A 24551-nucleotide genomic window follows, 5' to 3' on the forward strand; every position below is an offset into this window, starting at 1 on the left:
ATGAATTTGACTACCCTAAGTACCTCATATAAGTGGAATCCTTTGTCCTTCTTTGACTGGCTTCTTTCATTTAGCATAATGTGCTCAAGATTCCTCCATGTTGTAGCATGTGCCAGAATTTCCTTTCTTTTTAACGCTAAATAATATTCCATTGTATGTATATGCCACATTTTGTTTATCAGTTCATCTGTCAATAGACACTTGTGCTTCCATCTTTTGGCTAATTTGAATAATGCTATTGTGAACAATACTACTATGCTGATAAGTACAGATACTACACTTGATCTTAGCCAAAAGGCTGAGAAGTAGTGAACAATACTACTACAAACATGGGTGTACAAATATTTGTTAGAATCCCTGTATTCCGTTCTTTTGGGTATAAATCTAGAAGTGGGCTTGCTGGATCATACGGTAATTATAAGTTTAAAATTTTGAGGAACTGCCATACTGTTTTCCATAGCAGCTGTACAATTTTATATCCCCACCAGCAGTGGATAAGGTCCCCAAATACTTTTTAAAATGGATACCAGTTTATATGTTACCAGGCAATATGAGTGCCAGTTTCATAGCCCTCTTACCATAATTACATATTATATTTTTAAAAAAGATTTACTACTTAATCTGGAAAAAAATGGTATCAAGTCATTTTAATATATATTTTTTGATGACTAGTGAAGTGAAACATTCATCTCTCAGTCAGGTTTTTCGATAGGAGCTGGATATGAGATTTAGGCTTTATATTCTCTGGGGCCTGGTAGCCTTAGCCTTGTTTCTGACATTGCTTCTTCCAGATAGATAGAAGAACCAAATGAGTGGATAGGAACCAACTGAGTAGATGGTAGGCTTGATATTAGATTAACAAAGTGAGATGTCTAACCTATATCCTATTCCTATGAGAAAAACCAGGACTTTAGGAGTTTCTTCATTAAGGACTTTGGAGCTACTCCAGCTTGATTTTTCAAGAGAAAATTGATTTTTCTTTCTAAAAAGTAAAAGAACAGTTCCTAATTTCTCACAAATTCAGGTTTGCTGAATTATACAATTTCAAAAGCCACCATTCAGAAGGAAATCAGTTCATATAGAATAGTGGTCCCTACAGTTGTACAGTGTGATTGTTCTGCCTGTACTTATATCTTTTGGGGTTATTATAGGGTTATTCTCCTTTATAAAAACAGTGAGAAATACCTAAAACCATGTGTTTTATATATGTTCTTATTTTAGAGTCTTGGCCTTTTCATTATCCTCCATTACTTCTGTCACAGTTAAGATTGATGGAGTTCATTTAGGGCAAGCTATTCATTTGTCTGGTCCTATCTTCACACTCAAGTGGAACCCAAGAAACTTCAGTAATAGTTCACATAAAATAGAAGTAATCGTCCAGGTAAGTTACTAATTTTCAATTTGATATATAAATGCTTAGGCTGTAACCATGCCCAACTCTGATTTTTTTTTTTTTAAGTCAGATGGTAAAAATGAAACTAAGTTTAATAAAAAAAAAATTGGATATATAATGGATTTAGTATGTACTTAAAATGGGCACTCAAGAGTAATTCTACTATTAAACTGAAAACTGGGCAGAGGAAAAGACGAGTGCACAACTACTGGCCACAGTCCACTCTCCCCTCCCCCCATCCACCCCGCTTTTCTAACCCTAGGGAATCATGCTTTTGTTTTCTTCCAGTTTTGGCCAGTGTCTTTTCAATAATGGGAGAAAATTCCCCAATATACCAAAAGATAATAGAATAAGTCAGATAACATGTATTTATGTATCCAAGTATAGGAAAATTGTGTCACTATTTTGAAAACTTTAGGACAGAGAATATTCAAGGCATCAAAAAAATTTTTTGTTTGAGGAGTATGCATTTATAGGATTTGCATTATAGTCTGCCTGGCCTTATTCTGATTCAATTGGGTGAGGGATGGGGGGTGAGGGGTGGGTGTGGGCATTTAATTAACCAGCATCTGCCAGAGTAGAAAGTGAGCATCCAAAATAGAGCAGTTTCATCAGCATTATAAAACTCTTTAGAGGATAGACTGTGCTCAGAAATTAGTTTCTAAAAAAAAAAAATCTTGTCACTTTCTGATTTGACGAGAGTTTAAATATTTAATATTAAGTTGGTTTGAAATATGAAGTAATCCTTCAGAAAACACATGAAATTGTTGTTATTATTATTACTGCTATTATTATTTTGGTCATAGAGAAAGATTTTGAGCAGGAAGGAACTATTAACTGAGTCCTCCCCCTGCTGCCCACCACCACCACAAGGAGATGCCAGACACATTTTTTACTTAATTCATATAACAATCCTATATAGTGGGTAGTTCTATCCCCAATTTATAGATGAGGAAATAAGAGAAGGCACTTTGCAATGCCACCCATCTATAAAGTGTTCTGCTTAGGAGGAAGAACAAACATAGGGAGGACGTAGAAGGAAAGATGGCTGGCGATAAACTCTTAATTTCTTTCTGGAATATTCCCTATTTTTATAGTCATGGGAAAGAAGTAGGAACAACCATTGGAGATCTCACTTTAGGAATGGGAATCTTCAAATCCTTGGATTGCTTCTGAGCCCCAGCTACTGTAGTTTTATGAGGAAAAAACCATATTCACATTCCTTGAGACATTTTTGACTGCTTAGTTGAATCCTTAGTAAAACTGTGTAATCACGTGTACTTTTTTTATATTTAACATTTCTTGCAACATTATTGAGGTATGCTATTTAAAGAGTACAATTTGGTATGTTTACATATACATCCTGTTATGTTACTGTTACTACACTCAATATGATACATCAACCTCAAAAGCTTTCTTGTGCTCTTTTTTAACTGCATTCTTTCCACTTTCACTTCTAGGCAACCAATGATCTATTTTCTGTCTATATGTGTATAACTTTAAAAAATTAGTTACTGACTATTAAATAGGGAACCTGGTTCTCTCAATCATCAATGGGAAAACTTTGTCCTTTTAAATACATTATACTATATAGATAAGTCAGAGAAAAATCTTTGAGAGATAACATCAATTTATTATCTCGTATTTTACCTACTCACTATATTTATTGACTATCTATAGGCTCTGGGCAGCCTAGTAGCAACTGCCTTTAGATCAATTTTCAGTGTGGTTCCTGAACTAGTATCATCAACATCACCTGGGTATTTTTAGAAGTGTAACCTCTCAGGTCCCATCTCAAACCTATGAATCAGAAACTCTGGAGATGGGACCCAACAATCTGTTTTAACAATCCCTCTAAGTGATTCTGATGTGCACTAAAGTTTGAGAACCAGTATTTTAGATTGTTGTGTCTATTTTGGCAATTTAAAGACTCTAGAAATTTCCAAATTTCGAAATTAAAGACAATCTCTGCCTTGAAAAAAAGAACTTATTCTTTAAAGTAAGAACATTTTGTGCAATCAAAGTTTAATAAACACCAGTACAAGTTCTTTTCACTATAAATAAACTTTTTGATGATGAGAAAGTTTTTAAATATGTGAAAGAGATAATACTATAATGTATCAATCAGCCAACTTCAACAGTTATCAATTCATGACTAATCTGTTTCATTTATTCCCCTTCTGCTTCTCTCCTTCCTGCTCTATGATGTAATTTTTTATGTAAATCTGTCAGTATGAATCACTGAAAGATAAGGACTATTTTGAAAAATGTAACCAAAATACCATACCACACCTGAAAAATTAACAGTAATTCTATAATATCAAACTATCCAGCTAGTGTTCAGTTTTCCCAATTTTCATATACATTATGTACATATATATGTGTATATATATATGTATGTATGTATGTTTATGTACATGTATCTATATACACACAAATACATATATCGTTTGGTTGGTTCAAATCAGAATCCAGACAAGGCTCATAGTATAAATATTGCTACCATATCTGGTTTTAAGTTACAAATATAACATCAACTGGCCTGCAAAATTCCTGAAAATGTAACAGTTGGCCTTTGTGAGTCAGTCAAATCAGCTTTAACACACTGCTGGTTTATCTCTCCATTCATTATGAAGTACCCAATCAGCTTTTCATGGAAGGACTTCTAGCAGCTATTGATGATCTTTGCCTAGATCTATTATTTTATTAGAGTTATAAAATGGCTATATTCAAATTGCTGCTCCTTATTATATGAGTATTAATTAGAATGGTCTCATAAGGAAAACATTTTCCTCATCTATTTGGTACCCAGATATAGAGTTCATACAGTAAAGACAGGATAAATTCTTAATTCTTCCTGTCCTCTCCCCTTTTTAAACCAGTTTCCAGAATAATGAGTTTTTTTTCTCTAGCATCTGCCAAAGGTAACCAAACAAGTCTTTTATTTTTAGTATCATTATGAATTCAACATTTAAGGAAACATATTTGGTAGGTTTCAATCCATTTCATTTATTGTTTTCGATGCTCAAATGTTTCCCTCTTTGGCTAGTGGCAGCTTCACCAAGTTGACCACTTAGTCTTTTGATACAATCTAAGTAGTCTCTGTTACTTTTCTTGCTTTCCGGTATGACAAGATATCCCAAGCTCTTCTTGTGCACTTCTTACTCAAGAAGTGGAATCAGTCAATCTTCTAAAGAATGCTGGTTCAAATCAATATAAAAGTGAGAAATGGTATTTTGAGGCCATTGGCACTAGCCTAGCTAGCTCATTGCTATCGTGTGTTGCTTTTTCTAGGCTTTTTCAGTGAACAAAGGGAAATACATATTTTTAAAAGAGAAACTAATTGTGAGTACATGGTGATATTTCCAATTTAAATCTAGAATTATAAGGTTTTAAAGTTCCATTTAAAGTGCTTATAGGAAGAATCAAAAGTAAATTGGGAAAAAAGTAGCAAAGGAGTTACTCCTCTGCTGTGCTTATAACTAGGATTCTGCTGGAAGAAGTAAGAGTGTTCACCACATATTTTCTCTTCAAGAGGATATTCATCTCAGATTTGACCCTCTGGCATCTTTTATTCTTCTTACTGACCACTACATGGTGGTGAGTAAATTCAACTAAATGTTATGTGTGTTTTTACTGGGTTTGGTAGATCTGAAGTCGTAATAATCATGTGATAAGCAAGCTGAACCTTATGACATGAAAAGTTTAGTTACTCATCTTGAAGAACAAAATGCTTTTATATTGATTTGAATTAAAAGAAGTAAAGGCATGAACAGTTAATAACTATTTGGGGACCTGGTTCTAACCAATGCTATAAAACCATGATAACTGAAGGAATTACAGGAACTGCGCTAAACTGGATTAAGGATTTATTTAAAAAATTAATTTATATAAATTAGTTTCATGATCAAGGATCTTTTAAAACTATTGTTTCTTCTACATAAATAATACACACTAAATGCGGAAAACTTGGAAAATTTAGAAATAAAGTAAAATCACCCTGACATCATTATGTTATCATACTATCCATTATAGTCATTGTATTTGTCGTTATGATATTTTCTATTTTTCTTTCATATACACTTGTATATGAGTTTTTAATACAAAGTGGTAAATGCACTTTTCTTTTTTGTTGCCTGATTTTTTTCCACTGAGGATTTGTTTTGACTGTTGTCTCACATCAGTTTATATTATTTTATAACATGATACTTATTGGCTACCTTATATTGGCACAGATACACATTAACCACTTCCCTATTGTTGGACATTTGTTTCCAGTTGTTCCCTCTACTATATTAATACTGCTTTGTAACTAAGTTTTTGCATATATTAGTTTTTTTTGAGATAAATTCCTATAAGCGAATTACTGGTTGAAAGAATAGGCACATTAGTCTATTTATTTTACTTATTAATTACATAATTGCACAAATCACTCATTATTTATTATATTCATTGGTTTTTGTCTAGCCTGCCTCAGTAAAATATAAGCCCAGCGAGGTCAGGGATCTTTGGTATGCCTAACAGAGAATAGGTCCTCAATAAATATTTCTTGAACAAATAAATGGGTATTTTCTTTTAGATTTTAATATATGCTGTCAAATTGTCTTCCAGAGAAGCTATAGCAATTTATACTGTTTTCCTCAGATCTCACCTATCTGACATAAAATATACAAAAGATATATACTACAATGCTAAGAAGAAAATTTAAACCTCCTTTAATTTCATCTCCCAGAGATAGCTTTACTATATATACTCACAGACTTAAAATGTGAATTGAATATTATTTTACTTGCATAAGCTTTTAAAAAATGTGACTAATAGACGTTTGTATCTCAATTTTACAAATTATTTTGTGTCATTTATTTTTATTTTGGGGATTTTCAGTAGTCACTTAGATCAGGCTTCAGAAACTTTGATGTTCTCATAAATTACCTGAGAATATTAGTAAAAGACAGATTCTGATGCAATAGGGCTGAGGCGAGGCCTGAGATTCTGCATTCCTGAGAGGCTCAAGGTGATTCCAATGATGATCCAGGGACCATACTTTGAGAAACAAGGACCTAGATTACATGTCTCTTTACTGTGAGTTAACCTCCAAGTGAACGACTTCTTGATGAAGAAAGCAAAAAAAAAAAAAAAAAAAAATGCATTCTCACCTGTTCACTCACCTGTGGTATACTGTGTACTGTTTTCTTTACTCTTACCCCATTTTAAATAAAACACAATAAATTATATATACTTCTCCAGTACAATGAAAGTGGGCTATTTTAATTTGATCATTTTATATAACTGTATAAAATTACTTAGTTTCAACATTGGTCAGAGTATTCAAATTCTGAAAGAGTAATAATGAAGCAACTTAAAATTTTCTTTTTTGGCATATCAGATGTTTGATTTTCTTTGACCATATATTTTTCTTATATAATAATTTCTGCTAATGATGTCATTTCCTTTTTCGTTAATGAGGCCATTTTTAAAAACCTTAACTGAAGCTGTACCCATATATTTGTTTCACGTTAACATCTATTTTTCTGCAGGCCCGGGTCCTTTTTGTGATAATTGTGCTGATTCAGCTCTCCATTCTCCTAACTTTTAGGCATCGAGGATACCTAGAACTTAAAGGTTAGTCTTGGCCCTTTTAAAGTATCACATAATGTCCTCACTATTAACAAGTGATAAATATAAATTGTCTTTGAGGTCTGTGAGGCGGATCCTTCAAACTATAATACTTTTTTCCACAGTACTCTATATTAAACAAACAAATAAACAAAACCTCAGTATTCTGCTGCTGCATGGCAGTAAAATGAGGCTTACCCAAAATGAGGGGGGAAATCACATTATAGTTCAAAATGACCAAACATCTCTGCCAAATAGTAAAGATCTTCCACAATCTGGTCTTATCTAACTAACCATGTCTTCAACCATATAGTTACCTATAGTTCAGCCTAGATAATTTTTCACTGTTTCCTATATATACCATGGTCATTTCTGCTTCTGTGCTTTTCCCCAGGCTATTATCTAATTTAAATTATTTTTCTAAACTTGTCCAAATTTTAGTGTCCTTTATGGCTCACCTCCAACCCTCTTTTTGTATACCATTTTTTTCCAACCATTCCAGGTCATAATGAGCTCTTCCTTTTCTGAATCTCTGTCGTCCTTCCTAATGATTAATTGATATGTAATTAGCCAATCATTTGGCTTTACACAACCACTTCAAATGTACATACATTTTCTCCAAACTATATTTTATGTTCCTCAATATAGGGGCTCTCGTTTTCTACTTCTTGTTCGTTTCTTACAGCACCCAACACTGAGTTGTGCATAATAAACAACAAATTCTTATTGAATAAAATTTTCCTTATCCCTTCCTGGCTTGGGTGAAATCTCTGGGATCAAGAACTGGTTGTGGAGGAGGGGAGTACTGCAGTAATGATTAAACAGTAAAATGGTTAACTGAACAAGTAGTGTACACATCCTACTGAGTGTTTTTCTGCTGATGTGTTTTCAAAACTTCTATGAAAAAGTTCAAAAAACATTATGGTGCACATATATTTTCTGCTTGTTATGTAAATAAATAAATGTTTAAGGGAGGGTCTTAACCTCATTATGTAGAGATACCAGTATCTTTGTGTAGTCATTTAAAATTTACAACATATTTCTACCTGCGTTATCTCACTTAATCCCTATACCATCCTGTGAGATAGGTGTTATTTATTCCCAATTTAAAGATTAGGAAACTAAGGACTGGGGGTTATATAACTTGTCCAAAGTCTCATAGCTGAGAAGAGAGAGAGACTCAAAACCCAAGTCTTCTAACTGTAGGTCACTTCTTTTCTTTAAACAGCACCTTAGAATCCCCAGGGAGAACTTTTAAAACCTCGGTGTCTACAGGGTACCAATTACATCAGAATCTCTATAGGGGTAGGACCCTAAGCATCAGTATTTTTTAAAGCTCCCAGATGGTTCCAATGTGCAGTTAAGGCTAAGAAGCATGACTCTGTCTAAAGCTATATTTCCCAGTCCTGGCTGCTTAGAATCACTTCGGTTTTTGCCTAAGTTTTCCTTTTCCTAGGCCAATTAAATCAGAATCTCTTACCCTAATTAAATTGGAATCTCTGGAGGGTAAGACATGGGCATTAGTATTTCCTAAAAGTTCCCCCAGGTTATTAAAATGTGCAGCCAAAGTACAGAATCATTCCTTAAAGTTTAAAGCATAGGTGCCTCTAAGGTTAAAGGATTATTTATTTACAATAAATATTAACTATAGTTGGATATGTAGATTACTACTTTGAGACATACCAGACTAAAACAAGAAAGAAGCTAAGAGAGTAATGAGTAGCAAGTATGTAAAACACAAAGTAAGAAGTCATGCATTATCAGGTTTTGTATGAAATTAACTTCCTACCCTCTGCAATTCTAAGTGAATTGGCTTATCAGGATTCCTGCCAGTTTATGAATTTAAAGTGGTATCATTTGTATAGTTATGATATAACAAAAAATTTGTTGCATATATAGTAGATAGCCCATGGATGTCTTCTAGAAAATGGTATAAAGAAACTAAATTTTGCATGTATTCATTGGATTTTTCAAATGTATTCTCTTTAGGGCCTCCAGGATTTATAAATTTGACCTCATTTTCCCTTCATGTCTTGAGCAAAATAAATATCTTCTACTATTTTGTATTGTTGCTGACTCTATATACAGTGCTGGGTAAGTCAATTAGGAAACTTGAGATTGCGGAGAATTCTGCCAAAGAATATGAGAATTTTAACAACAGAATCATTTAGGCTCTTGAGAACATAACAAATGGCTCATGGTTCCTTTATAGGTCATTTCCTGGGATTGATCTTGGGAAATAAAGTTCTTTCCTAACATGTTTAAAGGCCATATAGTTAAACTTAAGGGTGCTGAGAAGACCATTGCAGAATTTGTATGGAAACCTAATAGAAGATAGAAGTTCAGCTTAATTGTCATCTTCCCAGAGCAGCCTTCTTTGACTACCTTAAAGTTTTATCCTATTTCATCATGCATTTTATTTCTGTCATTATTTTATCAGAATTTATGATTATCTTCTGTGTTGATCATCTCTCCCCTTATTAGAATATCAATTTGATGTCTATTTTATTGACCCTTGTGCTCGGCATTAAGCACAATGCCCAGTATGTGGTTCAGTGAATAATTTACTAATGCATAACTCCTAAAAACTCAGCTCAGAAAAGAGAGAAATAGAGATAGGCAGTGATTTCAAGCAAATCTGAGCTGTTCTGTTACAGTAATTATTATATGCAATCCTTACAAAGTCACTTAGCCACTTACAGCAGCAAAAAGCAGTGTGGGTCCCTCTTTAAAGTGTTTTACTAATGTACCATAGTGACTGAACATCAGTTAGGCTATATGTTGCTTAGTCTTTGTTTCATACTTTTATTCTACCTTTGGACTTTTCTTATTTTTTCTCATGTGTTTTGCTTAGTCTTTGTTTCATACTTTTATTCTACCTTTGGACTTTTCTTATTTTTTCTCATGTGTTCACCAGAGAACACAAAGTAGTAAAATGAAAAATATGATACTTTATAATACTGTATAACAAACTGTGGCAGATTCCCCTTTGGTGGTCAGTTTTCTTGTCAGAAGATAGGTTGAAGCTGTTTTAGACACTTGTCTTACACTAGGAGGCAAAGCAAGTGATTTGGTTCCTGGCCGTAAAAGAAAATATGGTAGAAGTTGCTCCATTTTTAAAAACTGAAACTTGAAGAGAATACACTTTTTCTAGACTAATTTGTATCTAACAGAATTCATATAACACATATCTGAGAAAATTACCTATGACTTTCTAAAGCTGAACTCTACTCTTACCAGCAAACGATGATATTTGCATTTTGAGAAAGGAAGTCTTACTATCCCTTAATCATTCTTAATAAGGTAATTTCAGAAATGTGCATAACGAGAAGAGGCAGTAAATAATAGTAGTGAGAAGAGAAAAGTCATTCTGGCATTATAGATGAAAAAATAAAGAAGCAAGTTAAACTCTGTATACGTTCACCTGTGTACATAATGTACAAAATAATGACTGTGGATCAGCAAGAAAAGGTTAAAATACATTTGTTAATAAGAAAGAAAAGTGCATTTTAGGTGGATGAAAGTGGTTGAAGTTTTATAGCTTAAAGGAGTTAATCAGTTATTTGGAAAATTAACTGAGGAATACCTCCTGCTTCTTAAAGGAAATGTTAATGCATTATATTTAGGTTATTATTGCAACAGAATCTCCTAAAATTTGCGAATGTATTCTAGTATATTTCTGGAATCTACAAGCTATGTAAATATTCCAGGTATAGTATGTACTCAGATGGTTTTATAATCCAGAGAAATATGGAGCAATAGTGCAAATAGTTGGTTAGCTAGGAAATCGGGTACAACATAGAGATCAGTAAAGAAAAAAGCTATGCCAGTAAAATGCTTATAGATGCTTAGTCTCATATTTCTTCATTATTCCTATAAATACATCTCATGAAAAAGTCATAGTTATTTAATCTTCTCTCCTCTCCATTGCCTCTTCAGGACCGTGGTTTATTGGTGAAATTACTGATGGCAAAATGGGTTGCTGCTTTTCCTTTGGGATCTTTGTTGATGGACATTTCCTACAAGGCAGTGTAACATTCGTAGTTGGAATTCTCCAGGTAAGAAGTCAGAAATGCAATTTAAGAGCATGGTGGCTTTGTTGGACTAATTGCATAACACTTATGAATTAAATCCAAAATCTCAAACCGAACACCATATATCATGTTTCCTAGTTTACTGGCAGTGCAGTATTTAATAACTGGTGTTTCATTTACCTTTTAAGTACTTCCTAAACTCTTTTCCACCATTCTTTTAAACATCTAAAGTACATTTTCGACAGGCAGGATTTAGAAGAGGTAAAAGAAGTTTTCTTTTTTGTTTGTTTTACTGTGCATTTCATTGACAAAAAAAATTAAGGGACTTATGGTAGAATAAATGATAGACTTCTGAGTAAACCAAAATTGATTATGATAATGAAGAAGGAAAATATTTCAGAGGGAGTAAAGGAAAAATAGACACAAGAAAAATGGATCAGTTTTGCAGTGAAAGTTGCACTAGGCAAAACCAGACCTTGGCTTTCTAGTGATGTCTTATTAGTATACTTCTTTGGGAAACACTGACACAGTGGGTTTACATTTGGACTGGGATTTTTTTAAAACAAACAAACACACAAACAAAACCCTGACCTGTAGCTAATCACTATAAATAGGTTTGAAAGATATTTACCTAAAATTTTATTTATTTTACTCACCTAATGGGACTAATGGACCAAAATCTAGAGGTGATGACCTGAAGTTTTAGAAGAGATCCAAAAACATCATTTGAAATGAGTTTACAGCCTCATAACAGGGCAGTAAAACATGATCAGCAGCATTAGAGGTAAACAAATAGGAAAGACCTCTGCAAACACTGATCATGGGCTAGAATGTTCTCTGTATAGCAGCATTTCATATTTGTGTAAGTCCTGGGTCCAGTTCAGTTTTCTGTTATTTAAATGGAGGTTGTTTCTCAGAAGCACTCTTATACCTTACCAAAGGGTGGCTTTATATTCATATTTCAATAAATAGTACATTAATAATGGATTTTATGTATCATCTAGGCCCATGACTCCCAAATCTGTATCTCTGATCTAAACCTCTTATCTACACTTCAGGTACCTATATCTCCACTGTCCTTTCTTCCCTTAGATATCTCACAGGCATATTAACTTAATAGTCTATCTCTTGCAGGACCTTTAATTTCTACCCCCAAATCTGTTCCTCCTTAGTTTTTGCAATTTTAATAAATGGCTCCACAATTCACCCTATTTCTTCAGGATGTATCCTCAATTCTTCCCTTTTCCTCATATGCTATATCTAGGTCAACAGCAAGTAATACTTCTAATACATATCTTGAATCACCACTATTGCCACTACCCTAGTCTAAGTTATAATTATTTCTTACCTGGGCTACTGCATGACCACCCTAATTGGTCCCCACTTGCTGCTTTTGCCTCCCCACTGTCACTTTGCCACAGAGCATCCACTGTGGTCCTTTTAAAACCTTAATCAGCTCACTCATTTATCAGCTTAAAACCTTGTAAGCAGAGAATGATCTGGGCCCTGCTGACTGTCCCAATTCCCTCTTGGCTCATCATGGTCTAGACCCACTGGCCTCAAATAGGCCAAGACCTCTCCCACCTCTGGATTTGATTCTTCTGCCTGGAATGTACTTCCTTTCACTTATTCATTCTTGTCCTTCAGGCCTAAGAGAACTCATCTCCAAATTATACTCATGACCCAGTTATTTCCTTCATCGAATTTCTCACAATTTGTAATTATGTTTTCTTTTTGTTTTTTTTTTTTAAATTTCTCTGTTAGAATATAAGCTCTATGATGCATCATTTCTGACTTGTTCACCAGTGTGTCCCAAGCCTAGAGTATAGCACATTGCTTGCCACATAGGTTGATGAATGAATGATACAGCATCTAAACTCAGATTATAAATTAAATCTTTTGTATTCCAGTACTCATCATGCTACTTCAAATAAAAATAGGCAGAAAAGAATATTGATACCCAAGTCCCCTCTCACTCTGCCAAGAAAAAAACAAGTGTGTGTGTTGTATGTGTGTAAGTATATACACACATGTATTCAGTTATTTCCACCTTAAACATCAAGGGCTTCAACATAACCTGCCTTGAAGATGAATAAAAGGATACAGGCAGACATACAACTAACTACAAGTCAGCTGTTGTGTTATGAGTAAGTGTGACTGAAGCATAAAAAATCAGAGCGTTAACCCCCAAGAGAGAAAGCAACATATTCTTAAGTGCACCAATAATGTATTAGTGAGACACTACCCTTCCCCCTCTGAGGACTTGCTAGTAAGCTAATGGTTCTGTTCTACTCTACTTTCCAGCTGGTGTTTTTTAACATCCCCTTGATGGCTTACCTGTGTTGGAGCTTGCTGCAGAGGTGCTTTGGTCACAACTTCAGGTCTCATCTCCGTCAAGGAAAATACCTAAAAATTATACCCATTCACCTTCTTATGTTACTGCTGTACTTCTGGCAGATTTATTCCTGCTATTTCCTTCAAATGACATATGGCACCATAGCTTTCTTCTTCTCCCCTTTGAGGATCTGGTTGACACTGCTGACACCTGTTCTCATTTATTTCGTGTGGACACTGAACTCCAATGAGCTTGGAACCTTCACAGTGCAGTTAAAAAGCCATATGAGCTCCTGAAGGCCAGGTCTCATCATCTACCTCTGAAGCCCAGGTCTCTGGCCCAGCAGCAGGTGGAAGGCCAATATTGGTGGACAAGCTTCAGGAACCTGCTGCTCTTTGGATGCCTGGGATTTGGGGGATTACTCACTACTGATTCCTGCAGCGTGAACTGCAGAAAAGTCTCTAAATAATGCCATGATTCCTTCCTTCCCCAAGAAGGCAAAGGGTTGATTTACTTTTGTGAAGAGAAAGCCTCGTATCTAGATCCCCAGGACAGGGTCTGAGTATGTATGGGCTCATCTGAGGCCCAATGTGTTTTTTTAGGATTACCTCATATAAAGTGTACCTATCACAGTCTGGAGCTCAGCAGCCATCAAAGGGGCCACTTTAGGAGCAGGGAACCAGTGTGAAGTTGGGCCAGACCTTGATTACCCTTGCGCTGTTAGCTCCCAGTCCCTTTTTCCTGATTCCTCAGTTGGGGATGTTTTTAACCAATCAAATAAATGAATGATGAATAAAAAATTACTCGGACAGGCCCTTGCGTGTGAGGCCGCTCCTGGGGCAGTGGAGGAGGCACGGCCGGGGAGGAGGCGTGGCCGGTCCTCTAGGGCGGGGCCAGTTAGGTTGTTGCCGGAAACTAACCCGGGTCTGTGTGACGCCCGGAAGTGAAGCGGTCGCCGCAGTGCGGCTCCGGCAGTTTCGGCTTTTCTCTGCAGGCCCTAGTCGTTCTACTGAGATGGCGAGCGCAGCTACACCTGTAGCCTCAGTCGCCCCCCTGGCTCCGCCTTTGGAGCAGCTGCAGCACTTAGCAGGGGAGCTGCGGTTGCTCTTGCTAGAAGTGCGGGGTGAGCTGACGCAGTTGGGACCGACGACCGTAGGAGCAGGCTTGGGTGGGGAAGAGGGGGTAGACTGGCGGCGGCGGGGACGCGGCCCGGGCTGAGGCGGTGGGGACCGGAGGTGGCTTTGCTTACTTCTCTTCCTTTTGCCACCGCCTGGCCCACACTCCACACCCACTCAGTCGGCGAAGCCCGGGAGACCACCAAGGAGTTCAATCGGGAGACGTTTTGGAGAAGACTCAGTGAGTGCCTCCCCTATTAGGGACTCCCATCTCTCTTCTCCCAGAAAGGGAGACCCCTTTACTTCTCGCTTTTCCCCGCCGCATCCTATCTGCAAGGGTACTTCATTATACCCAAAGTCAGTACCTCAGAGGTATAAATATAAAACATTGATTTTTGGAGGTGTTTTTGAGACGTCTGAGCGGTTAAGGGTGGAGAGGGAACCCGTTGTTTTTAAAGTCGGTGCCGCAGCTGCAGCTGCAGCCTTATCCCATTGGCACTAACATACTGGTTTATACCTCCACCTTTGTCATCCCTCCTCCCATCCCCAAGATGAAGCAGCTGTGAAAGTGTCAAGGGAAGCCACGACTCTGACCGAAGTCTTCTCTCGACTTCCACTGCCACTGCCGTCCTCACAGGTAATGCTTTACTTTCCTGGAATCCTTGTGCTGCCTCGTTATTCCTTAGGAATCCTCTCGTTTTCTTTCCAGTTTTTATACTCAAGCCAGGGGATTTATTCTTCTCTTCTGTCAAATAAGATTGCAGTTCTTACCCCACAGGATTGTTGTGAAGACCACATTGCCAGGTGCAGTACCAGGCATGGAGTAGGCGGGTCCTCTAAATAGTATTGGTTCAATTTGAAGTTTATCCTGGTTATTTCCTTTCTGATAATTTTTTAAAACACTTGTTATTTGTTTTCACATATATGATCCCCATCTGACAGATGAGTAAGCAGGCTCAGAAGCTCAGGTTAAGGTAATAAACAGTGGAGTTAGAATTTAAATTAAGGCCTATGTGATGTTTAAGCCTATACTTTTTATTGTTATACTACATAATACCCTTTTTATATTGAATTATTTTTTATATTTACTCAAGAATAATGTATATATTATAAAATTTAAAAGATATCAAAGTTAAGTGTGCTAAATTTCTTTCCTCCCCAATTCCTTTTGAATTATTCATATCTATTCTAAGCATATGCACACTTATGTGTATATGATTGCTTCTTTTTACGTAAATGATAGGATACCATAAACACTTTTCTGGGCCTTTTTTAAAAAAAAATTAACGATATAGCTTGCAAATTGATTCTCAGCAGCACATATAAAGTTCACTTCTTTGTAATAGTATACAGTAAAGTACATGGCATTCAGTGTAGGGCATTTAACCATAATTTATTTAACCAATACTCTATGTGTACATTTAAGCTGTTTCCAACTTGCAGCTATTATAAACAGTGCTGTGGTAAATTGTCTAACATATGTGTATATTAGAAAAAAAAAATTCCAGGAAGTGGAATTGCTAGAACAAAAATTTATGCATTTTTAATAACTCTTTATTATAAAACTAATGAAAGTAAACATGGCGGCGGTAACCAGGTATGCCCTATGCCTTATGCCCTATTTTTCTAGAGCTAGGTATACTTAATTTGGGATAAGATTGTTTTAAAATGGCATACTCATTGCCTTATTTGATTTTCATAGTCAATAGTTTCATTCTCTTTCTCAATTTATATGTCCAGATGTTTTGAAGTGGAAAAATATTCTTTTGCTGCTCCTACAATGATAAACTCTCTCCCCCTACATAATTCAGAGATGAGCAAATAAGAGGTGAATGAGAGCACTTTAAAAGCTTTGTAGAAGAAAGTATTTATTTCACAGGGAGTAGTAATATTACCTTATTTTTTCATCTGTCAACTCCTTTCTTTCAAATATATTTAGGCTTGCTGCTAAAATTCACAGCTAGTAAGATACCATGAGGATGCCATAGGACTATTTTTCTCTACATGCTCAGGTCAATGGTTTCAGAATTTGATTTTATTTGAATCACAATTGCTTTCTTAGAATCTTAGCATGTTAGTCTTACTAAAGAATGGTTTTATTTTAATTCCATTTCTACATGGACTAATATTTTTTGTAAAATTATGTAGTTGATTGTTTAGGCAATGTCAAATTGCCATAGAAATTTCTAAGCACTCTCAATTACTTTACTTATTTATCCCAGACTGGTAACAAATAGTTTATGGAGTAGCACCAATTTGTAGATCACATTTTACATAGAACTGGCTTAGAATTTAGCAGCGAAGTAAGGACAAAGAAGATAAGAGAAAGCCAGTGACTGCTTAGAAGGAAAATAATCAACATTGAACATTGTAGGGTCCATACTTATTATCTTTAGGCATATTGTGAAGCTGTTAGAAGGATACCTTGTTAATGGTCTAAAATAGAAGTGGCACACTTTTTCCGTAAAGGGCCAGATAGTAAATATTTTAGGCTTTGTAGGCCAACTACTCAACTCTGCTCTTGTAGTCTAAACACAGCTATAGATAATTTTTAATGAAAGAATGGAGTGTGGCTGTGTCCCAGTAACACTATGTACAAAACTGGCAGTGTGCCTGATTTGGCCCATGGGCCATAGTTTGCCAACTCCCGATCTAAGAGGGAGTGAATATTTTACAGCAGATATCAATAATTTTTTTTAGCTACTTCTTAATGCTTTATTGAGTTATCAGTTCAGTACCTGGTATCCAGTTAACTCCTTTCTGTTATGTGGTGAGAATAGCACAAGGCCTAACTCATAATAAGACTTCAGAAAGTATTTGATAATGTCTTACAGATATCTACTTTCTTCCACAATGGAAGTGTTGATCACGTTGATCTAATCCCCATTTCCTTTTTTTCATTCTGAAATTGGTTCATCACCTCATAGGAAACCCAGAGGTTCTGTGAACAAGTCCATGCTGCCATCAAAGCAATTATTGCAGTGTACTATTCACTTCCCAAGGATCAGGGTAAGCCACTATGTACACATAAGCATTCATTTCTACAGGGTAGATCTTTGCTAATAGGACAGATTATGTCCTGAGACTTCTACCTTTTCCTCAGTTTCAGTATGTGTAACTTCTCCCATAAAATGCAAAGATATTTTTGTAATGTAAGCAACCTTCATCAATAACACTTTAGGTACAGGGGCTATGTTCCCATCTCTCCTGTCTTGCCTGACTCTTGTTTGATTCTAAGTTTTAAATTCTCATTGGCTCCTCCCTTTTTAACCCATTATAACCACCAGAGATGCTGGCGGGATCTCAGCCTAGACCCCAGGCCCAGGCCATCCCCAGTCTCCTCCACCCATATTACATTGCACCATGTTTTGGAGCTCCCTTGTAGGTTAAATGGCCTTCGGCCCTGACTGTAGATCTATGCCTTGATTATAATCATGCTAGAATTATAAATGAATACATGTCTCATAGATATTCAAGGTTACTCACAAATGATTTAAACTTTAGTTGTTTTATGCACAAGTATCAAGGGACAACTGTCCTTAATTAATGAATATATGCTGTCATGGAAAGATTTTGTACCAGATCTCTTTTGGAGAATAGCACTCAAGGAATGGTGGGAGGTACAAGAAAATGCCATGGGTACATTAGTCAGACCTGTGTTTTGTGTTGGCACTCCAGTTAAAGCATGTGGGTGCACATTACATCAAGTTCTGTAGTGCTTAGACTCTCAGGAGAGCAGTTGGTGACTTTTGGAAAGGAGACCAGGCTGCTTAGTCTTTGGGTTTGGCTACAGGAATAACCCTGAGAAAGCTGGTTCGGAGCGCCACTGTGGACATCGTGGATGGCATGGCTCAGCTTGTGGAAGTGCTGTACCTCAATCCAGCTCAGAGGTAGTGATGCCACAATTGGGTTATCAGTAAAGAGATTTCCTTGTTTTAGGGAGGGAAAAAACTCATTTCAACAGCAAAGTTACTAGTAACATAAAAATGACCAGGAGGAAGGATCTTTTTAGGAGACATGAACCTAGATTATTTATATATCCTATTGATTCTTTTCCTTAGCCCTGAGAACAATGACCTCATTTCCTGTAACAATGTCTGGGTTGCGTGCCAGCAGGTGCCTCAGATACCAAGAGGTGGGTAAGAATGGGAAGTGGGCCATTGACTCTACTGGCCAAAGCAGACAGGCCTCTCCTATTAGCTTCCAGTTTTGTACCATGTATGTATTTTAACTTATATGAAGAGTTTAGTGGAATAAATATAGTTTATCACCAGCATCAAAAAATAGGTATTAATACTTTCTGCTAGTGTTTTTAGTTCTCATGCTTCTAAATTCTAACTCCCCTCTTGCTGTCGCTCTGTCTCTTGTCGAACAAATGTGGTTTGTTCTCTTGGTCTTGCCCCAGGAGCAGTATTATGGGACACACTGAGGCAGTTATGAGGTAGAGCCAGCTAGGCCAGAAGCAGTGGTCATCCAAGAGGACCGTGATGAGAAACCATGTGACCATTTTACTTCTTGTGGTGAATGATAAAAAGCTTTTTAACCCTCTGTCTGGGTACCCAGAGGACGTTTGTTAGAATTTTACTTTAAATTGCCACCATTGTTGACTGTCCTTGGCACTCCCTTCAAATGGGGAACTTGCTGGTTTCCCTTTGCAGACTTAAGAGACTTGTTGAGTTTCTCCTCTAATTGTAGTGCTTCTAATTTTTCATTCACAGACAACAAAGCTGCAGCCCTTTTAATGCTGACAAAGAGTGTGGATTTAGTGAAGGACGCACATGAGGAAATGGAGCAGGTAGGAGGACCTCTGTCTTTGCTGGACATTGGAAGGCAACTCTGGCTAGTCGATGAGGATTGGTTATAAAGAGAGATATCCTGAGCATTGACCAAATAGGTCCCATCCTCACTCCTGTTTCCTACCTCCCACCCTATGCCAGTGTGTGATTTAGTTCCATTGCTGGACTAGGAGAGTGAGAGGGTTTATGAAGTGATTCAACTCTAGCCATTAGTGAAGTAGCTGAGGTTTTGGGACAACTCAGACATGATGCTGAAAGTACAAATAGGCACTTTTTATTTTTTGGCATTAATATAAATCACATTATGTCTTAGGCTATGGAAGAATGTGACCCTTACAGTGGCCTCTTGAATGACTATGAGGAGGACAACTCCAACAACCACAGTGTTGAAGAGGGTGATATTTTAGGGAGTCCGAACAATCAAGACTTATATTGGTCAGAGGAAGATCAGGAGCTCATAATCCCATGCCTTGCACTGGTAAGAGCGTCCAAAGCCTGCCTGAAGAAAATTCGAATCTCAGTGGCAGAGAATGGAAAGAAGGATCAGGTGGCCCAGCTGGATGACATTGTGGATATTTCTGATGAGATCAGCCCTAGGTAAGTGTGAGGCCCACTTGAAATGTCTGAGCAGCAGCACTCTGATCTCAGCTTGTGCTGTCACCCAAGGTTTTTCCGCCAGTTTTTCTAAAAATTTTCAAACCTACAGGAAAGTTGAAAAACTATTACAGCAAACACCCACACATCCTTCATCTAGATTCATTTATTGTTCACATTATTTTCTATATTGATTTATTTCTCTACAGATAGATGTGCCATTTTTCCCCCTAAACCATTCGAGAGTAAGTTGCAGACATCGATGACATTTTGCCCCATTTCTTACTATTACATCTAAGAAATTTAATATTGAATATAATATTATCTATGGTTCAAATTTCCCCAGGTGACTCTAAAATGTCTCTCACAGCTTTTTCTTTTTCTTTTTCTTTTTTCTTTAATCCAGGGCTCTTTTAGGGCGTCATTGTATTTGGTGTCATCTCTTTAGTTTTTTGCAACTAGAACAGTTCTTGTCCTTTTTAGTCTTTTTTTTGACGTTGACATATTTAAAGGATCCAGGTCAGTTGTCTTATAGACTAATAATCGGGAGTCATGTGCATGATTATGGAGTATATTCAGGTTAAACATTGAATGGCAAGAACATCACATAGTTGTTCTATGCTTCTCATTGTGTCACTTAGGGGAGATAAAATGATGTTAGTTTGTCCCATTATTGGTGGTACTAAATTTGATCACTTGGTTAAAGTGGTGCTCGTGTTAGTGGCAGTCTATAGATGAACTTCACCTGTATTAGTTTTTAAATTGATAGTTTCAGATCCTTACATTTTTAACTGAGTTAATCATGTCCCATCCTATGGTCCAAGGGATTTTTTTCCTTCATCTTCCTAATGAAATAGGGTGTATATGTGTTGAGTAAATATCTATTGAATTGATTCTTTATTTGTTACCTAATTTAAGGAACCTGATAGGCATTTCTGGGACAGTCATTTTCCTGTGAGTTGCAGCCTTAGTTGTGTGATGAAAACCCCTAAGTAATGAAAACCCTTAGCTGAGCATTGTTTCTTCTTTCATTAATGATTACTTTTGCTTTCTGCCCTTAGTGTGGATGACTTGGCTCTGAGCATGTATCCACCTGTGTGCCACCTGACTGTGCGAATCAGTGTAAGTACCTACATTGGTAGACCTAATTGGTAGAATTTCACTATACTAAATACTAACGTATTTCTTTTAAGTATTTTCCTTAAAATATAGGGAATATATTTACTTGTTATGCTTAGATATAAGTACAACAGTAATGTCACAGTTTTTACCTGTGTTCGTGCTTGATAAATATTTGCTGAAGTTGAATTATTATAAGTATGAGCTCTGATAGTACTCTTTTATAATGACTTGGGTAGTCATTTAGAAAAACCCAAAGACCTTGGAAAAAACTGCTTTGAAAAGAAAGTCTTAATTACTGCAGTGCTTTCAGGTCCTCTTAACCCGAAATCACACACTTCTGCTTTCTACTGTAGGTCGAAATAAATGTTCCAGAAACGTACTCTGTTCGAATAGAAACATGTATGATTTGACCGTGGAGGGTCAAGCTCTTTATAAAAATCTGATATTGTTGTATTCATTCAAGTCCTGTGGTAGAGAGAGTTCTTTCTCTCATTTTTATAAACTCAAATTCTTATCTGTAATGTTATTGGGAGGAGAAGTAAAACTCAAATGGCTTATATTTTGTAATCAGTGTTTCAGTCTTAATAGTATTTGATAAATCAGAGAGTGGAAATTAGATTCATCAAATGTATCTTCACAATGTGCAAATACCTTGAAGTAGAATCCTTGTGGGCATTAATTTTTTTATTTGTATTCACTTTTTAAAGTGATGTTTATATCTTTTAGCAATATACCTTGTCAATTATCCCCAACCAAAAATTTTAAATATATACTATATATTGGTGGCATACATACAACCTCATGTTATCTCGTCATTGGTTTCCCTAAAATTGTGTACATAGACTTTTCAAAAAAGAAACATTAGTTGTTTCTACTATGTAGTCTGACCTATCAGTGGTTGGGACAAATCCAGGTTATAGTCTTCCTTTTGCTGTCTTTTTTTTTTTTTTTTTAATATTAAAAAACTTGAAAAATGTATTAAAGTACAGCAGCAGTATTAATAAGGTTTTGCTAAATAGAAAAGAATCTATAATCAGGGTGACCCCTTACCATAATAATAGAACTTCTTTGTTTCTTTTCTAGTCTGCAAAACTTGTGTCTGTTCTAAAGAAGGCACTGGAAATTACAAAGTGAGTATAAGGACATCTCCCCAAATAGCTTTTTGAGAATAAACCTATCCAGCCATTCTCAATACCCAAACTCTATTTCAAAGAATGAGTGTGGTGTTTTCTTTCAACTTTAGTTGTGGAGCAGCTGAATTTCTGCAAAGAAACTTGCCTTTTCTTACTATAGTTTTCTCTGTGCTCCCTAATGAGGATAGGTTTTCCCTTGATAGTAAAATAAATTTAACTTCTCTTTCTTCCCATTGCATTCACAGAGCAAGTCATGTGACCCCACAGCCAGAAGATAGTTGGATCCCTTTACTCATTAATGCCATTGATCATTGCATGAACAGAATCAAGGAACTCACTCAGAATGAACTTGAATTATGAGTTTTCAGGCTCATTTGTCTTTTCCCCTCTCCCTTTCTTTTAGTCACAGCCAGGCTCTGATGTCTGCTTTTAGTATATGTGCTGCCAAAGCGAGCACTGATGTCTGCTTTAAAATGGGGCGAGAATACTTTCTGGATTGAAAAGGAGTTCCTGTCTATATTTATTTAAGAGATACTATTACCAAAATTGTTGGCCAGGCCAGACTGACAATTATTTATAAACCATAGGAGTATGATATATTTTTCTGCTTTAGGTACAAAATAGCATGAATTGGTTTTCCTGAATCATCTTTCAGAGATTCCTGGGGAAGCTGCCTTATTCCCTATATTTGCAATAAAGTGTGTTGTTTCATTATTAAAGATGTTAATAGTCTCAATCATATGCTAACCTGCCAGGGGTAAATGATTACTCTTCGGTGTACTCTTTCTTTCTACCAGAAAAATGGGCTGAGATTAGAACATTGCTTTCATTGGTTTTATAGATCTAAAGATCTGATTCTGATCAGAAGTATATTTATTTTATTTTATTTATTTTTAGAGGTATTAATTATAAAATTATTTATTTCTGCTCCTTTCATATACCTTATTGTTCAGGAAACAGTCTTACATACATTTCTGAAATAATGTACTATCACACACTCTATTTAAAGGTAAAGCTTATCAGCTGTCCAGAGTTCTCAGCTTACAGGATCTTGCTTCCTGATTTTATATTAATTTCTGAAAGTCAGAAATGTCATCTCCAAAAAATATTAATGGGATTATAGAAAAAAATTTCTCTATTCAATATTATAGTTGTAGAAATGGAGTATATTTTCTTTAAAAATGAAAACTGAGGAGAAAATGCCACTTGACATTGGTATGTCAGTATAGGTCAGCAGGAAAATAATACTGTGATAAGCTTGTCTCTTTGATACCAAGAAGGTATTCTAGTCCAAGCTTTAACATGCTTCCCACATTTTCTACTAAGGCATCTTTTCTGCTACTTTTCATCCTTTTCCATATTTCACATCGGAGGACTGGTACAGCCTTTAAAACTTCATTAACAGGAGCAAATCCAGTATCCACGGATTTCTTCTCAAAAGGCACTCTAACCCATCAGATAGCCCCTGCAGGCCAAGAAAGCTATAGTCTCTGATGCCCATGTTTGTCAGTCATAGAGTCAATGCTTGGAGGTTCAACAATAACATCATAAATTATTCCTCCAGTGATGAGGAAGTAAGACACCACCACCAAACCGTACACCATCATGGTCAAGGGCATGTGCACCCAGGACAGCTTCTTCAGCTTCATGTTGGGGCATTTGAGCACCAAGAACAGGACTCGGTACAAAGTCTCCATGTTGGTGGTGGCAAGGGAAGCTCTCCCAGAAGTATATTTAGAACAAAATACTTGACTTTATTTAGAGAAGATAACTCCAAAGCCCCTCTTAGTACTTGAGAATGTCATATAATATCATTATTCTTATCATTAAGTCCTGAATATTATTCCAGGTCACTCCATGCTTCTAAAATTATTTTGTAGTATTGAGCTCAGCTGTAAGGTTTGTTCACTTTATTGAACCAGCTTTGTTTTTTTATATATATATACCTGTATTGTTTTCTCTTTTACATATTACATGTGTCCCCAAATATAAATACAACATTTTTATAAATCAAAACATTTTAAATGTATAAGAGAGTTTATATAACTTTAAGGGCTTTCCCAGTTAATCCTTTTGCAAAACCGTTGCCACCTAATTATATTTTTGCATCAGTCTGGAAGATCATATATTGGAAGCAAGGTAAACCTGTAGTGATGTATATTCTGGTGACCTGACTTGGGCCCTATGTATGGACTGTAGGTCTCCATAACCTCTAATGCCAGTCCTTTTCTTTGTGTAAGTGTAATTCATCACATCTACCCTTCTGATGTCCCATGGTCTGTCTCTTAGGTAGAATCATCAACAGCAGCCGTTCTTTTGAGCGACTAATGTATACTTGGGGCTGAAATTTCTAAGTGAAGATGTTTAATTTACCTTTGTAAAGTGCTATTCTGTATTTTTAAAGAGAAGGAAC

At 36.2% G+C, this 24551-nt stretch overlaps 3 protein-coding genes and 1 pseudogene across 14 annotated transcripts in view; 2 read left to right on the top strand and 2 right to left on the bottom strand.

Moving 5' to 3' along the window:
* The window catches only part of TMEM62 (transmembrane protein 62), a 29727-nt gene extending 15538 nt beyond the window's left edge, over positions 1–14189 (top strand). For 9 of the 12 annotated variants that reach the window (XM_036239055.1, XM_016144954.2, XM_016144959.2 and 6 more), the window contains 6 exons: positions 1222–1381; positions 4880–4993; positions 6931–7015; positions 8999–9103; positions 10949–11067; positions 13348–14189. In XM_036239055.1, coding sequence (XP_036094948.1) covers positions 1222–1381; positions 4880–4993; positions 6931–7015; positions 8999–9103; positions 10949–11067; positions 13348–13674 — 910 coding nt within the window. In that variant the 3' untranslated portion in view covers positions 13675–14189. Of the gene's footprint in view, positions 1–1221; positions 1382–4879; positions 4994–6930; positions 7016–8998; positions 9104–10948; positions 11068–12953; positions 13172–13347 lie in introns of those variants that run through there. The other 3 variants (XM_036239056.1, XM_016144955.2, XM_036239057.1) reach the window with 2 other exon arrangements.
* LOC118601025 lies at positions 216–310 on the bottom strand (annotated as a pseudogene).
* Positions 14190–14264: 75 nt separating the features above from the next.
* Positions 14265–22857, top strand: CCNDBP1 (cyclin D1 binding protein 1). The gene is made up of 11 exons (XM_016144960.2): positions 14265–14501; positions 14675–14734; positions 15045–15130; positions 17421–17502; positions 18287–18383; positions 18555–18628; positions 19212–19288; positions 19603–19886; positions 20945–21005; positions 22089–22135; positions 22384–22857. The coding sequence occupies exons 1-11, from the start codon at positions 14393–14395 to the stop codon at positions 22496–22498; spliced, it is 1092 nt and encodes a 363-aa protein (XP_016000446.1). The 5' UTR covers positions 14265–14392; the 3' UTR covers positions 22499–22857.
* A 114-nt stretch (positions 22858–22971) lies between these two features.
* LOC107510945 (oligosaccharyltransferase complex subunit OSTC-like) lies at positions 22972–24464 on the bottom strand. Its single transcript, XM_036239063.1, has one exon. The coding sequence runs from the start codon at positions 23833–23835 to the stop codon at positions 23620–23622; it is 216 nt and encodes a 71-aa protein (XP_036094956.1). The 5' UTR covers positions 23836–24464; the 3' UTR covers positions 22972–23619.
* Positions 24465–24551: the final 87 nt, after the last annotated feature.

Source organism: Rousettus aegyptiacus, unplaced genomic scaffold (assembly GCF_014176215.1).
Source record: "Rousettus aegyptiacus isolate mRouAeg1 unplaced genomic scaffold, mRouAeg1.p scaffold_m13_p_3, whole genome shotgun sequence".
NCBI classification, from domain to species: Eukaryota; Metazoa; Chordata; class Mammalia; order Chiroptera; family Pteropodidae; genus Rousettus; species Rousettus aegyptiacus.

What these genes read in the sequence shown, in the direction of transcription:
- CCNDBP1 (XM_016144960.2), top strand. Translation starts at nt 14,393, where the DNA reads ATGGCGAGCGCAGCTACACCTGTAGCCTCAGTCGCCCCCCTGGCTCCG. An exon ending in TTCACTTCCCAAGGATCAGG is followed by an intron (nt 17,503 to 18,286) that starts GTAAGCCACTAT and finishes GTTTGGCTACAG; the next exon opens with GAATAACCCTGAGAAAGCTG. An exon ending in GGTGCCTCAGATACCAAGAG is followed by an intron (nt 18,629 to 19,211) that starts GTGGGTAAGAAT and finishes TTTCATTCACAG; the next exon opens with ACAACAAAGCTGCAGCCCTT.
- LOC107510945 (XM_036239063.1), bottom strand. Translation starts at nt 23,835, where the DNA reads ATGGAGACTTTGTACCGAGTCCTGTTCTTGGTGCTCAAATGCCCCAAC.